Source organism: Aspergillus piperis (assembly GCF_003184755.1).
Source record: "Aspergillus piperis CBS 112811 unplaced genomic scaffold BO85scaffold_13, whole genome shotgun sequence".
Classification (NCBI taxonomy): domain Eukaryota; kingdom Fungi; phylum Ascomycota; class Eurotiomycetes; order Eurotiales; family Aspergillaceae; genus Aspergillus; species Aspergillus piperis.
Genome location: NW_020291603.1, coordinates 252,705 through 267,622, shown reverse-complemented (window position 1 = coordinate 267,622; position 14,918 = coordinate 252,705). Strand labels below are relative to the sequence as shown.

Sequence of the window (14,918 nt, the reverse complement as noted above, 5' to 3'; positions counted from 1 at the left end):
ACGGTATTCGCAATGAAAGATGATGCCAACATGTAGTTGTAAAGCCTTGACGATCTTGCAACGAATACAGGTCCGCCCACATGACCAATTCTCTTTGTTTTCCGTGTATCCATCCGCTCTTTGAAGGCGTCATTTGCTCCGCCTCACACACCATCCCTCGGTCTAAGGAATAACCAACAAGTGAGCCATAGTCCTGACATGCATTGGAAGCCAGAATACTCGAGGTAACTATAGATGTGGTACCCTGCACAATTGTGAGCGGCCTCGAGTGGCCTTGAGAGTCCAATAAGACTTCAAAACAATGAAACTATCAGTGGCTGGAGCTGAAAGTACAATTAACTCGCTTCGAAACCAATCACAGGCACAGAGACGAACCTGCGAATTATCATTATCCCGAGAAGTCTGTTCATCGCTGGTTAAGCGCCGTGCACGAGCTTAGCGGCTCTCCCTGGACGCTAATTGCATAGTCACTTGTGCTAGTCAGCTTAGTGACAGCCCCAACAGTACTAATGCAAGGCTACATGTTGCCTCATGCCCTGACCTGTGGTACTCTCCAGGATAATCCTTGCAAAGTTGGCAAATACGACTGAAGCGCGTTCAGCCCATCAGCACTAATGCTGTTGCTGTCACACAGCAACTTACTTGGGGACAAAACGTGGATCGGTTGTGATTGTCACCAACTTCGTTTATACTGTACGCGGATCCACTAAACTAGGCGGCTAAGCCTAATATTTGAGATAAGTTCAAGTTCCGCCTATCAGATAGGAGTAATAATGATGATCATCTTTGGGAACGTAAAACTGGATCCAATATGGACCAACGTGGCTTTCAACGTCGACATTGGAAGGAACGATGAGTGTTGGAAGGTGACAGACCAATTTGCATCTCTCTTTCTGGTTGCGCCATCTCATATAAGATCGATCTTGGGTTCTGAGCTCGCCCAGTGAATGCTAAATGAAGTCGAGTAGATGGATGATCTTTGAGCCCATCTAACTATACACGCCCTCGCTTAGCGATCTACTTTGACTTTCGATAATGCTGGAAAGTGTGCTACGGTCTTTACAGGATCAGCGGGAGAACTCAACAAGTACAGCCATCATGAATCTCTTGGGGTGTGGAGTCATCGCCCTCGTTGGCTACATCATTTACCAAGTTTGGTTCCATCCACTGTCCTCCTACCCTGGCCCATTCGTCGCCAAGCTGACCAACCTCTACTCGGTGGTACACGCCATACGCGGCGATCGCCATGAGGACCTATACCACCTGCATCAACGCTATGGGCCCGTTGTGCGAATCGGGCCGCAGCGCGTTTCCATTCTCGATGCAAAGGCGTTGGAGCCCATCTACGGCTTTCATGCCAATGTTCAGAAGGCCAAGTCGTACACCATGTTTTATGGCGTGAGCATCTTCACTGCCATCGATCGCACAGTGCATGCCCGCAAACGTCGTGTCATGTCTCATGCTTTTTCCAGCCAAGCATTACGTGGGATGGAACCTCATATCTTGTCAGCCATCCGCGACTGGTGTGCCGCTTTGGTAGATCGGCATCCCGATGAGCAGGTGCCATCTGCGCCCTCCAGTCCTGGCAGCTGGTCAAAGCCCAAGGATATGGTGCACTGGAGTGCCTGTGTGATCTTCGATGCGCTTGGGGAGATCTGCTTCGGCAAGACATTCAACACCTCTGTCAGCGACGCCAACCACTTCTTCTTCCCGCTGATGGCCTTGAACCTCCGTATCATGAACATTTGTGGGCAGATGCCTATTCTACGCTCCCTGGGTTTTGAAAAGTATCTCCGGCGTGGCACCGTCGCCAATCGCCAGCGACAGATTGGTTTCTCCCGGCAGCAATTGCGGACTCGGCTGGCCGCAGAGTCCACCCAGCGCCGAGATATCATCTACTATCTGCAGCAAGCACGGGACCCGAAGACCAATGAAGGTTACTCTGAGGCGGAACTGATGTCAGAGGTTATGACATTGCTAGGAGCCGGTATGTACACAACCTCGTTTCAACTGAGACTTTGCCCTGCTTTGTCCTTTGGCTGAAACTTACGGATTGAACTATCAGGTAACGACACAACCAATACAACATTAACCGCCATCTTCTACTACCTTGCTCATAATCCAGCTATACTTGCCCGGCTAAGCGCAGAGATCCGTGCCGTCTTCCCTACACTGGAGGCAATCGTTGCCGGTCCCGATTTATCGCAGATGGCTTACCTCCACGCTTGTATCGATGAGACCATGCGTATCTGCCCGTCAGTACCTACTGATCTGCCACGAGAAGTCCTCCCTGGAGGGCTTCGAGTAGGAGAGTGGCATTTCCCAGCCGGCACGGTTGTCGCAGTCCCCACCTATGCGTTGCACCACAGTGAAGAACACTTCGACCGCCCCTTTGAGTACGATCCAAGTCGGTGGCTATTGTGTGACAGCAAAGGCACTGAGCAAGGCGAGGGGGTGAGTGCTGAGGTGCTCAGTCGGCAGCGGCAGGCCTTCGCACCTTTTAGTATCGGACCGCGAGCGTGCATCGGGCGGAATGTAGCCATTCTCGAGCTCGAGCTGACTATTTCCCGGGCATTGTGGTTGTACGATATACGACTGGCACCGGGGAGGGAGCAGTTGGGCGTCGGCTATCAAGGAGAATACAAGATCAAGGACCATTTCGCGGTTGGAAAGGAGGGTCCGGTGTTGCAGTTTCGGATGCGACAGAAATGAGGTTGTTTCTTGATTGTTTCTCGGGCGGGAGTTCATGGTTCGCTTCAAAACAAGGTCATTCCCCATTCCATTATGGTTCCTAGTCAAGTGTTTCTGAAGCATGTGTACTAGCAATCGCTAGTACTTTCAGTTGTGTCTCGCCCCGATCGGGGTCTCATGATATCATTGAACTATATTTATATCACCAAACATCAATGAAGCGTGTTTTAAGCTTTGTCCTTGTTACTTACACTCTGGTTCGATGGCTGTAGCGAGTATCTGACAGGTTGTAGCGCAATACCCACCGAGATGCCCGGAATGTACAACTCGACTCTGATTGATACGCGGACAGGTCAGAAGCGTGATCATTTCGTTGGGAACAGAGACAGGCCCGTATTTCCAGCTGGTCAACTATCTGGTATGTAGCTTCAGACGGTGATAACGCCTGCATGGGTAGCTCCATTAGCCTATTGAAGAAGACAGATAGCTGACGTGCTAAAGATGCAGCATTAGCGCTGCGACCCCGCGCCCTAGTTGGGGTTATTGGGTAACGAGTAACTAACAGCTCCTTATAGGCCCGGAAATATTCTATCTCCCACACCATTTCAGCGTGGAGAGAAATTACAGTGAATCATGATCAGTTGCAAGTCTCGGTGCGGTTCACCGATGGAATGTATTGCTACTACTACAACTACACATCACCCCCAGGAAGACCAAATGGGGAGGCTGGACGTGTCAATCTCACCTCCAATATATCTCTCCCGCATTCATAGGCGGGGCTTCTTCTTAGCGAATGCATCGTCTTGCTCTAGACACCAAGCTAGCTATAATTCCAGGTCATTGTGGCACCTCCCAGCCCCAGACCAGCAGCTATCATGATCGGTGGTTGGTGAGCCAGTTGTTTCTCATCCCGTTCCCCTCTTCAACCATCTGCAAGGCCGACAGCGCTACGAGCAGATGCATTAGGGTGGGTGGGTATATGTTGTCGGTTCTTATAGTATTTATATTGTCGCTACCCCTTCACTGCCCATGTCCGATATTTGTCTCACGGCTTCAAAAACTGCGCTGGCATTCCATACAGCCACCATGATGGCTCTGGATATCTCCCACATCTGGCTCGCCCTTGTCGGTATCGCAAGCTTTTACGTCCTGCGATCCATCTATCGCCTCTATTTCCATCCCTTATCTGGAATCCCCGGGCCTAAGCTTACAGCGGTTACGCATCTATATGAGTTCTACTATGATGTTATCTGCCATGGAAGGTTTCTGTTTCAGGTCGAGAAAATGCATCAGCAATATGGTAGGTACAGAGAAATCCATCCAGCTGAAGCTTGGCTAATTCCTCCCTCAGGTCCAATTGTTCGCATCAACCCCCGTGAAGTCCATATCAGCGACCCCTCCTTTTATGATGAGATCTATGCCTCCAGCACTCGCAAACGCGAAAGGGACCCTCTGGCCTACGGCGCATTTGCGCTCCCCTACTCCATGATCGGTACGATCGGCCACGAACATCACCGCTTCCGCCGCAATATCCTCAATGATTTCTTTTCCAAGCGGTCTGTCCTTGCCATATCTCCCTTCATCGAGGAGCGGGTGGAGAAGCTGATGGGGCGCTTCGAGGGGTTCTATCGCGATCAGAGTGTCGTTAATCTGAGCGATGCATATGCCGCGCTGACTTCAGATGTGATCACCTATTACTGCTATGGAAAGCGCTGGGGATTCATCGAGGATAAGGACTTCCGCAGCGACGTCCACGGAGGTAACGAAGAGAATACTGGACTTGCTCACTTCAACCGCTTTTTTCCTTTTGTGCCGGAAACCATGCGCAAGATTCCGCTGCATCTGATGGCCCTATGTCTCCCCGGCAAGGCCGGTATGCTCCAGTTCCAGGGTTCCATTCTGAGTACGATATCCGAAAACACGCACGATGCCTCCAAGGCACTGGGGAAGGACGACCGGACCATCTTCAAGAGGTTGACGGACCCCAGCTTACCAGTCGCGGAAAGAAGCCAGCGTCGCATCGAGGACGAGGTGTTCACGCTCCTTGGTGCAGGCACAGAAACGACCGCGAGTACCTTGATGATCATGACCTACTACGTGTCGCGAGACAAAAGCATCCGAGACAAGCTGCGGAGTGAACTGAAGCAGGTCCTGCCCACACCCACCAGTACCGCGACCTGGCCGGAGCTGGAGAAGCTGCCGTACTTGGTATGTCGTGAGTCTGCACGCTGACAATTCATCCTAACTGACTTGCACCTCCAGACGGCCGTTGTGAATGAATCTCTCCGATTATCCTATGGGCTGATTATGCGGCTGCCACGCGTGGCACCAACTGAAACACTAAAGTACAAGGACTATGTGCTTCCACCGGGGGTACGTTTTCTGTCACTCTGCCTTCAACACCCATCACAAGCTAACAATACTTGATAGACACCAATGAGCACTTCCACCTGGTTTGTCCATCGCGACCCCTCCCTCTTTCCCGAGCCGGATAGATTCGATCCGGAGCGCTGGATCAAGGCTGCAGAGGAAGGGGTCAATCTAACACGATACATTGTATCGTTTATGAGGGGGAGTCGAGCTTGCATTGGGATGAAGTCAGTCTGCCCTTGCCCGCATTGGGGGTATCTGCTAACCAATTTAATAGTCTGGCATACATTGAGCTCTACCTGACCATTGCGCATGTAATGCGTCGGTTCAACTTTGATGTGGAGAGCACCGGCACGGAGAGTATACGCATCACACGCGATAGGATTGTTCCTGGTACGGAGAAGGGGTTGGTGCGGGTGTATGCAAAGGTGACGGATATGGTGGAGTAGCAAACAGTGAATTAGATATGATCAAATCAGGATGGATGCAAACTAATTGACGGACAAGTGACTTTGCTGTAGTAGTTATTTGTATAGTACATCATCCTAGCAACTGATATTAAGACATCACCTTCCATAAACATTAGGAGGTATCTCACATCTACATTAGCAGAGCAACCGCACCGTCCCCATCTTACATAGCATGTATGTTAGTTATCATGCAAGCAAAGTAGACCCCAAAAAAAAAAAAAAAAGATGAAATAAAAAGCAATGAATAAATTAATCAGGTCGTGCCCGGGTTCGAACCGGGGTTGTCGGAACTTCCGAAGCACAAGAAGTACTCAAAATCCGAAGGGATAACCACTACCCCACACAACCGCATGCGGATAGTTGTCACCTGCGATTTACGGTTCATCAGGTCACTACTTCATTCCAACCTCCACTATTTTTTGCTCTTTGGAGTGAGGGATTATTCGGACACATAAATTATTAACTACATTGCGGGCAAATACTCTAACTATTTCACTGTATACTAACTATAACTTAATATACTCCATACTACACAGGGATATACTACGTATCCTACTAAGGTAGAAAGCCATTAGCAAGGAAGCAAGCAAGCAAGCAAACCAGTGGGGACTCAGACTAGACCAGACCAACAAAGACCACCTGTTCGGGATGAGCATTAATTACTTCATAAGTAACTGGGGAATGAATACACTCTGCACTGCATCTATCTACCCCTGAAATTGACCAGACATATCTCATCAGCACATGGATCCTCCCTCATTTACCCTGATCATCATCATCATCATCATCATCATCGTCATCACCAGCAGACTCAAGTAGATAAGGTACGTATTAGGTATAGCAATCTGACACTCGCAGATCGTTTCCTTAATTCCGTAACATAATTTCGCCCCTTAACAAACCATGGGATTATCACAAGGTAGGAAGAGAAAGAGGGACAGAGAGAGAAAGAGGCAAATGGCAGCGTGACAGCCCACCCACGATTGATTGGACCCTTGGGATCGGGTGGAAGCGGTCCACTTGACGACTAGTACTATAGTAACTTGGTAAGTAAGTACCAGGTGTGATGTGGGAATTGGGACCTTCAGTTGGGACTGGATCCACTGCCGAGTCTGGTTCCTGGACCTGGCTGGTGCTGGTTAAAAGGGAAAATGAAAGAATAAGAGAATAACAATAGGCATGGCGCCATCCTAATAATACTATTGTTGTATTAGTATGGTATCTTGCAAGGAACAGGAAATACTATGTAGATTAGTACTAGATAGTATCTGGTGATGGTGGTGCAATCAAGTCAATTAACCGTGACGGACGGAACTTGTCTCGGGCCGTGTGTATGTTTCAGTTTCTAGTCTATCTATTCATCTACTATCTACTTTGTATGATACACTTATTAACCGAGAACTGTTTATATAATAATATGATGATGATCAAACAAGGTATTATTATTATTATCATTATGGATATGCAGTATGCACATGGCTGGATTTGGTCTGGAGGGGTAGATAGAAAAACTCCGTAAGTCAGTACCTTTTTATTTTTGTTTGGCCTGAACTTTACTCCGATTGTTATGCAGCATTGCTGCATATATGCATGCATCTGCAGCTGTGATACTGATACATATACAAAACACAAAGTATTTTGAATCAGTAAACTGGATGGTGTGATGTGGTGGTGGTGGGATGTGGGATAATAATGGCGGGGGGAGAATTAATATGGATCGTCCCGTGGTTGAGGGCTGTTTACGTAGACTGTCTTGGTTGATCAGCAGGTGGGATTATGGTAATATGAGAATATGGCAAAAGGGGGTTTGTTGAAGAAGAAACTGAGGAAGGCAGACAGACAGAAAAGGCAGTAGAAGAGGCAATTAGGCAAGAAGAGACAGTACCAAGTAGTAAGTTGTTCATTCTGTACCTGAATATTACGGTGACTCCATTGGAAGCACCAATTGCGGCCGCCCCTTAAATATCCCGTCCCCGCCGCCCGACTTTCTTCCCCCCCAAATCTCCGTTTGCGCCATCTTACCTTTCCGTTTCATCTTCTCTCTAATTCCCTCTTCATCTTCTCTCTCTCTCTCTCTCCCTCTCTCTCTCTCTCTCTTCCTCTTTACCTCCGAATCTATCTTCCCTCTCATCCTTTATTTTAATCATACACTATCATCATGCCTGCTGGATCAGTTCTTGTCACCGGGTAAGCTTCCCATCAATGCCTTTGTCCCTCCATTACACCCGCTGACCCCGCAATTCTCCCCCAAACAGTGGAACGGGCTACATTGGCTCTTTCACCACCCTCGCTCTCCTCGAGGCTGGCTACAAGGTTGTCGTCGCTGACAACCTTTACAACTCCTCCGCTGAGGCTCTCAAGCGCATTGAGTTGATCAGCGGCAAGAAGGCCGAGTTCGCTCAGCTCGATGTCACCGACGAGGCTGGCTTCGACCGTGTCTTTGAGGCCCACCCCGACATTGACAGCGTCATCCACTTTGCTGCTCTGAAGGTGCGCTTCCCTCTACGCTTCTCTTTTCTATACTGTTACCTGCCTCTATGCGTCGATCTGCCTCTCTGAATATCTCGCGCTTCAATTGAGGTTCTAGCTGACCGGTATCCAGGCCGTCGGTGAGTCCGGTGAGAAGCCTCTGGACTACTACCACGTCAACGTCTACGGCACCATCTGCCTCCTGCGCTCCATGGTCCGCCACAATGTCACCAACATCGTCTTCTCCTCCTCCGCCACCGTCTACGGTGATGCCACTCGCTTCCCCAACATGATCCCCATCCCCGAGGAGTGCCCTCTGGGCCCCACCAACCCCTACGGTAACACCAAGTTCGCCGTCGAGACTGCCATCACCGATGTCATCAACGCTCAGCGCAACAACGCCATCAAGACCGGTAACGAGGCCGAGGCCCAGAAGTGGAACGGTGCTCTGCTCCGCTACTTCAACCCCGCCGGTGCTCACCCCTCTGGTATCATGGGTGAGGACCCCCAGGGTGTCCCCTACAACCTGCTTCCCCTCCTTGCCCAGGTGGCCACCGGCAAGCGCGAGAAGCTCCTCGTGTTCGGCGATGGTAAGTTTTTGCAGAAATATACTTCGAATTTAGCATCTAACTAACTGGCCAGACTACGCCTCCCACGACGGTACCGCCATCCGCGACTACATCCACATCCTCGACCTGGCAGATGGTCACTTGAAGGCCCTGAACTACCTCCGCGCCAACAACCCCGGAGTCCGTGCCTGGAACTTGGGTACCGGCAAGGGCAGCACTGTCTACGAGATGATCCGTGCCTTCTCGGCGGCCGTGGGCCGTGACCTCCCCTACGAGGTTGCTCCCCGCCGTGCCGGTGACGTGCTCAACCTGACCTCCAACCCCACGCGCGCCAACAACGAGCTGGGCTGGAAGGCCGAGCGCACCCTCGAGCAGGCCTGCGAGGACCTCTGGCTGTGGACCCGCAACAACCCCCAGGGTTACCGCCAACAGCCCCCGGCCGAGCTGCTGGAGAAGCTGCAGAAATAAATAATGACCCCGCATATGCTTAGAATTTCTTTTTCTTGCCAGGAAAATCGATAGAGACACGATTGGACTTGCTAATTGGATGACGAATTTCCTTTTTCCCTTGTTGTATCTAGAGAGCAGAGCTTGATGTGATGTTGATGTAACTGTGATTTCGCCATGCAATATGCAGCGATAGGATAGACCTGGATCACCGTAACTCTATCAATACAGATCAATGTGATAATGTACACCCACCCAAACACCAGAACCTAGTATACAGATAGATACTAATGATATACACCTATTTCCCCTTCCGACTCCTCCTCGACCCCGGCGTCTGCTCCTTCGCCCCAGACGACGACGACCCCGACGCCTTATTCTTCTCCATCTGCTCTGCCACCTCCTTCTCCTTATTCGCCAACGCCCTCCGCACCGCCGACTCCCTCTCCTTGACCTCAATCAACTTCTCACTAAACTCCCACAACATCTTCCCGGCCTCCTCATCCTTGACCTCCTTCCTCGCCAAATCCACCTCCTTACACTCCTTAATCATCCACCCCCCTTCCCCACGTCCATACTCCGCCTCCATCGCCGCATACAACACACTCTGCGCTCCCTGCTGCGGCGACTTCAACACCAACCACCACACCGGCCACGTCACCAGATACACCAACAGTCCCCACAGCGATCCCCCCGTCATCCACCTCCTCATCCCAGGCGTCCGACTAAACCCCGGATCCACCATAATCACCCGCGCACTGCACGGCTGGTTATCCGGCCTCTTAAACGCATTGAGATGTTTCTGGAACGATTGCGCAAACACCATCAGCGAGAGCTTGCTGAGTCCGTACAAACTGACCCCCTTCGCCGCCTTTTTAGCAGCCTTGGGCTTAGCCTTCTCCCGTTGTAACTTTCCATTCTTCATCACCACCCTCCTTCCATCCCCATTACTACCCCCACCCCCATTATCCCCCTGCTGCTGCGCAGCAGCAGCAGCAGCAGTAATAGCAGCAGCCTCCTCCACCTGCCTCAAATCCCACTTCGCCCCGATATAACTCGAACAGGTAGTAAACACGACCCTAACATCGCGATGCGCCGGCTGCGCCCTCAACGCCGGCGAAAGTATACTCAACAGATGGAAATTCGCCAGGTAATTCACCATCCATTCCTCGTCGATGCCGTCCACAGTCAGCTTCCGTTTCTGGGATACGGGCGGCGCTGCATTCCCGCACAGAATCACCATGTCCAGGCGTCGCGGGGGCACATTATCGATCCATTTCGTGGCGAAGGTGCGGATGGAGTGTAAGGAGGAGAGATCGACTTGCTCCGCGTAGATTAGTTGGTTGTTGGTGCTTCGCCGGAGGTCCTCGATGTATTCCGAGAGGAAGATGTCCGTTGCTGGGTGTTGCGTTAGGAGGATGATTTGGGCGCCCCGCGAGGCGAGCGCGGAGGTTACTTGGGCGCCGATGCCGGATGTGCCGCCCTATTTTTTTCCCAAGGGTAATATATCAGCATTGCATTGAGGGGGGATTGAGATAGGGGGAGGGATGTTACAGTAATCATAACGACTTTCGAATGCATTAACCGCTCAGAGGTATTTCTGGCACCCCCGAAGTAATATTTCAGGGCCGCGAGGATGACCGCCCAGGGGAGGAGTTTTAATATGCTCCATAGGTGCGGGATGGAATTTGTGCCTTCTGTTATTGCTGTTGTGATGATGGGGATGGGCATTTTGCCGGAGGAGGGAGGGGAGGGGTGGATGTGTTTGTTTGTTGTATGGTGAAAGGGAGATGGAGGAGGAGAACAGATATGTCTGACGGAATTAAGTCCAGACACTCCGTCCTCCGTCGGAGGTACGTACGGTACATATCTTAGCGGCCGATCTCCCGCCACTTCGAGCTGCCATTATCCCTCCTCACTTCACAATTTCACTATCTTCCTTACTTCTCACTCACTATCCTACAAAGAAAAAGAAAAAGAAAAAGGGTATGGACAATGCCACCCAACAACAACAGAGAAATAGACGACGAAGATGAAGACGAATACTTCCTCCCCCTACAAGACCAACGAGTCTTCGGCGCAGGGATCCGTCGCAAGCGCGTGCCGTTCGTGCGCTCCTCCGAACAACATCAGCAACATCTCTCTACCACCACCACCACACGGGTATCATCCTCTGAGCCAGCAACACCTTCTTCCTCTACTTCGACCGGGCAGAGTATAGCGAATAGATACCTCTCGATTGTTCTGTCGAAGTCGAAGTCGAATCCCGCTACTCCAGAACCGAGTTCGAGTTCACAACCACATAGTGAGCAGAAGGAGGAAGTTGAAGAAGAAGATGTTGAGATTTGCCCCGTGTGTAACCTTCCATATACTACTACACCTACACACGACACATCAGGAGGAATAGGAGGAGAAGGAGAAGGAAGGAGGCATATACACGAAGCTACACTCCCGCATCAACTGAGTCTCCCGCATTCGCACCCGCCGTCTCATCTTGATCGCACACGGCCCGGACTGCGGTATCTCGCGGCGTATGGCTGGGATCCGGATTCGCGGGTGGGATTGGGACCTCAAGGAAGAGAGGGCATACGGGAGCCGGTGAAGGGGAAGGTGAAGGAGGATACGGTGGGGTTGGGGGCTGTTGTTCCTGAGGTTAAGGATAAGAGTGGAGATAAAGGGGGGAGGGGGAGGGTGCAGAAGAAGAAGAAGGTGTTGAATGCGAAGGAGGTGAGGAAGGGACAGTTGGAGGAGAGGAAGAAGGGGGAGAGGTTACGGGAGTTGTTTTTCCAGGATGAGGATGTGTTGAGGTATCTTCATGGGAAGTAGGTTCTTTTTTTTTTCTTATAGATTATTGGTTTCGGGATGGGAGCGTTGGTTTGGTATATACCCAGGAGTTTGAATAAGTATTAGGGTTCTGCTGGTTTGCATGGTACATACATAGTCACTACATACACAGAAGATACTAGAGGCTAGTATTAATGTCCGCAGGAAGTGTGCTGCGGAACGAGGCTGGTTCAGTTGGAAGAATGGCCAAGGCTACCGGAAGAAGCGGTGCTTCTTTTCCTTCTTCTCTTTCTTCTCCTTCTTATCCTTCTCTTTCTCAGGCGGTGCTGCTCCGTTCGTTGCTTTGCCGTTCGGTCCCAGTGACATCGCCGCCAGCCCGGATGTCGGTGCCATCGGGTTCAGATTCACCGGAACTGGCTTCTTCACGGGCTGTGCCGGTGGCGGTGGAGCTTCCCGCTCGAAGAGATGCGCCGGCGCTGTGGGCTTGGGCCGTTCGGCGGGAATGTCGAGCCGGCGTCGGTCTACACTGAGATCGCCCACCTGGCGCAGGAACAGTCCGGGAGACAGCATATGCGATGTGGCCAGGAACACGTCCTTGCCGCACGACTGCGAGATCTCGTAGCATGTGCGTGCCTCTCCATATGTAGCACCACCTGCCATGAACACGATGATCCGCTGTTTCGGCTGCTCGCCGGTAGACCGCGTCCGTGCCCACGTCGGTTTGGCACTGCGCAGCGACGCCTGGGAAAGACTCTCTTGTTGTCCCGGCGAGTCGGCATCCGTGTGTGGCCGCGTGAACGGGAAGACCCCGGGGTCCAGCGTGCCGCGCACCAGCTCCTCCAAGATCAACTTGAGGTTCAGGTCGTAGCGCGAGAGGCTTTCCTCTTCGTCGATGGGCCCAGACGGCGGCTTCCTGGTGAACAGCGGCTGCACGGGTGGCTTATCATCCTTCAGAGGCTTCTCCACACGGGCTCCAAGTAGATCGAGATTGGCTACAATTTCACCGTCCTGCGGTGCAAGTTGCGCGTGTGCCAAGAGCTTCCGGATATCACCCGCGAGGATGCCTCCCCGGTAGATAATGTAAAGCAGCAGCAACCTCAGTCGCTCTGGCTGCTTGATCGCATCGTCGTCTAGCAATTGCACCAGCTGGGAAGCCAGGTTCTTTGCCTTCTTGTAGTTCTCGTCCATGCCGGTGGCGAAGCATTGTTCAACCGAGCTCACTTCGAGGAGCTTGTGTTTCTGGAAGTAACTCATACACTCCTGCGCCATGTTAAGGTGCAGTGTATAAGCATCTCTTCCCTTTTGGAACTCTGTCAGACCCGCCAGCATGTCCTTAATAGTGTTCACGTTCGCTTTATCATTGCTGCGGCGCCGTTAGTAAGGAAGAAAGTCCATCAAAGGTTGTCACTCACTCTTCCGCAAACTGAGGGTTGGCAGCTCGGAACTTGGCAAAATCTTCACCTAGCTTGCCGAGCACGTCCTTCATATGCATGTGGCGATACTCCACCCACACGCTGTCTTCTTCATTGATCTCCATATCCTTGACTTCCTCGTTGTGGCTTCCCTCATTGATGACAGTCTTGTAAGTTACCTTGTCGCCATCGCTAATCGGAAGCAGATCGTGCACCATGGACTGATATGTAAACTCATGGAGCAAGGGCGCGACCAAGTCCATGGACCGATCCACGATCAACAGCACTCCGCGCGGTCTGGGAGACGGGGGTGGAAAGTCGCGCTGGAATTGCGCAAACTGATCCAGCTCGTTCTGAATGAACCGCGCCAGGTGTGAACACAGTACGCTGGCCTCGTGTGTCGGGGCCCGGGGGCGGTAGTACCGGATCACTGGGTACTCTCCTAAGCTCGCACAAAGCGACACAACCTGTCCAGTTAATACCAGCTCATCGACACAGGTAGTCTAGCTCACCTTTTGCGCCAAGCCCTCCAAGTGTGCGCGGATCAAGTGATTACAACTAGGGTGGAACAACACCGGAAAGCTCCACGGGTCTCGGAAGGTAATCAGGCGCGATTCCCTGGGGAAGTAGTCGGCATTCATAATGTGAACATTGGCGATCTGGTCGCGAGCAATCTGGGAACGGTCCAATCTAGCGCGCTGTTGCGGATCGAGAACTGCGAGCGACGTCAGCACCAAGCGGCCGTTGAGGAAGCAGGTGCCCGACATGATGTCCAAACCAACCACGCTTTCCGGTATCTCTTCCTCTCAAAGTCCGCCATAATACAGTCGACAATGTGTGGGAGGGGCGAGAGGATATACAGCGCATCCATCGTCGGATTGGGGGAGCGCCGATGCTCGATCTGCTCAACATCTTGCGGGAGGCCATTAGCGCCGCACCGGGACGACGAGGAATACACAGAGGGTAACTTACTGGTGACATTGAGATTGAGAATATCATCCTCACTGACCGCATTGTCGATTAGCTTGCGACTGGTCTCGTCCACCACCAAGACCTTCCACTGTAGACAGAATGTCAGTTCTGCGGCGGGGTGAAACGAAGCGGGGGCCAAATCCACGGTAAGGAGAAGGGGAGGGGAAGCAATCGCACCTCATTACCCGCCGCATAACGGATCGTATTCAAAATAACTAGCGGGTGAATCATTAATATACGAATAGTCTATAAGTAGAAGGCAGGGAATACTCACGATCACGCTGGATGTTGAGGATTGAGGAGCTCATTGTGGCTGACCGGCAGCCCTCACGGGGGGCATAGACACTTAGACTTCACGATTGCTGGGGAGGGGAATGACGGGGGAGCGGTAGGGAGGGAACCGGAAGATAAGGCACAGCCAGAGCCAGCAATGGTGGGGGGATGTAATGGAGAACAATACTCAGGGGCAGCCGTGATGGACACCAGCGATGCGGGCAGGCTATCTTTTTGAAACGTAAGTCGGGACTCAGGATATCCCCGAGACTGGAGACTGAGACAAGAAGAGACCCTCTTTCTGCTCTTTCTCCCCAGCGGGTCAAAAGCATCATTCTTCCTGTCTAATCTCCCGATCCGCCAGGCGGTGTGACCCCTCCCCTTCCGGTTTCGGTTAGTCTGCGGCGATCGCCAGCTGCAGGCAATGAGGCACCCAGGCACCCAGGCCGCGAGAAAAAGCC

The 14,918-nt window shown here is 51.8% G+C and overlaps 6 protein-coding genes and 1 non-coding gene across 7 annotated transcripts; 4 read left to right on the top strand and 3 right to left on the bottom strand.

Annotated features, from left to right (window-relative positions):
* Positions 1-1,098: 1,098 nt before the first annotated feature.
* Positions 1,099-2,712, top strand: BO85DRAFT_375051 (cytochrome P450; the record flags this gene model as incomplete). The annotated part of the gene is made up of 2 exons (XM_025656152.1): positions 1,099-1,987; positions 2,066-2,712. 2 exons carry the CDS (start codon positions 1,099-1,101, stop codon positions 2,710-2,712), a joined length of 1,536 nt encoding a protein of 511 aa, XP_025514009.1.
* Positions 2,713-3,577: 865 nt separating this feature from the next.
* BO85DRAFT_450736 (cytochrome P450) lies at positions 3,578-5,627 on the top strand. The gene is made up of 5 exons (XM_025660448.1): positions 3,578-3,991; positions 4,043-4,899; positions 4,954-5,064; positions 5,122-5,288; positions 5,339-5,627. Exons 1-5 carry the CDS (start codon positions 3,778-3,780, stop codon positions 5,508-5,510), a joined length of 1,521 nt encoding a protein of 506 aa, XP_025514008.1. The 5' UTR covers positions 3,578-3,777; the 3' UTR covers positions 5,511-5,627.
* Positions 5,628-5,786: 159 nt separating this feature from the next.
* Positions 5,787-5,879, bottom strand: BO85DRAFT_t179. The gene has a single exon. It is a non-coding gene; the product is annotated as a tRNA-Gln (tRNA).
* Positions 5,880-7,689: 1,810 nt separating this feature from the next.
* On the top strand, positions 7,690-9,037 carry BO85DRAFT_375514 (NAD-dependent epimerase/dehydratase family protein; the record flags this gene model as incomplete). The annotated part of the gene is made up of 4 exons (XM_025656174.1): positions 7,690-7,718; positions 7,787-8,021; positions 8,119-8,590; positions 8,643-9,037. The coding sequence occupies 4 exons, from the start codon at positions 7,690-7,692 to the stop codon at positions 9,035-9,037; spliced, it is 1,131 nt and encodes a 376-aa protein (XP_025514007.1).
* A 102-nt stretch (positions 9,038-9,139) lies between these two features.
* BO85DRAFT_450733 (putative oxidoreductase) lies at positions 9,140-10,797 on the bottom strand. Its single transcript, XM_025660447.1, has 2 exons — positions 10,571-10,797; positions 9,140-10,499 (listed from the first exon to the last, which is right to left on the bottom strand). Exons 1-2 carry the CDS (start codon positions 10,745-10,747, stop codon positions 9,318-9,320), a joined length of 1,359 nt encoding a protein of 452 aa, XP_025514006.1. The 5' UTR covers positions 10,748-10,797; the 3' UTR covers positions 9,140-9,317.
* Positions 10,678-12,091, top strand: BO85DRAFT_479032 (putative G-patch domain protein). The gene has a single exon (XM_025662926.1). It carries the CDS (start codon positions 11,012-11,014, stop codon positions 11,840-11,842), a length of 831 nt encoding a protein of 276 aa, XP_025514005.1. The 5' UTR covers positions 10,678-11,011; the 3' UTR covers positions 11,843-12,091.
* Positions 11,722-14,733, bottom strand: BO85DRAFT_423900 (Sec1 family protein). The gene is made up of 7 exons (XM_025658030.1): positions 14,459-14,733; positions 14,362-14,399; positions 14,185-14,272; positions 13,978-14,124; positions 13,725-13,927; positions 13,213-13,679; positions 11,722-13,163 (listed from the first exon to the last, which is right to left on the bottom strand). Exons 1-7 carry the CDS (start codon positions 14,490-14,492, stop codon positions 12,053-12,055), a joined length of 2,088 nt encoding a protein of 695 aa, XP_025514004.1. The 5' UTR covers positions 14,493-14,733; the 3' UTR covers positions 11,722-12,052.
* Between the last annotated feature and the right edge of the window lie 185 nt (positions 14,734-14,918).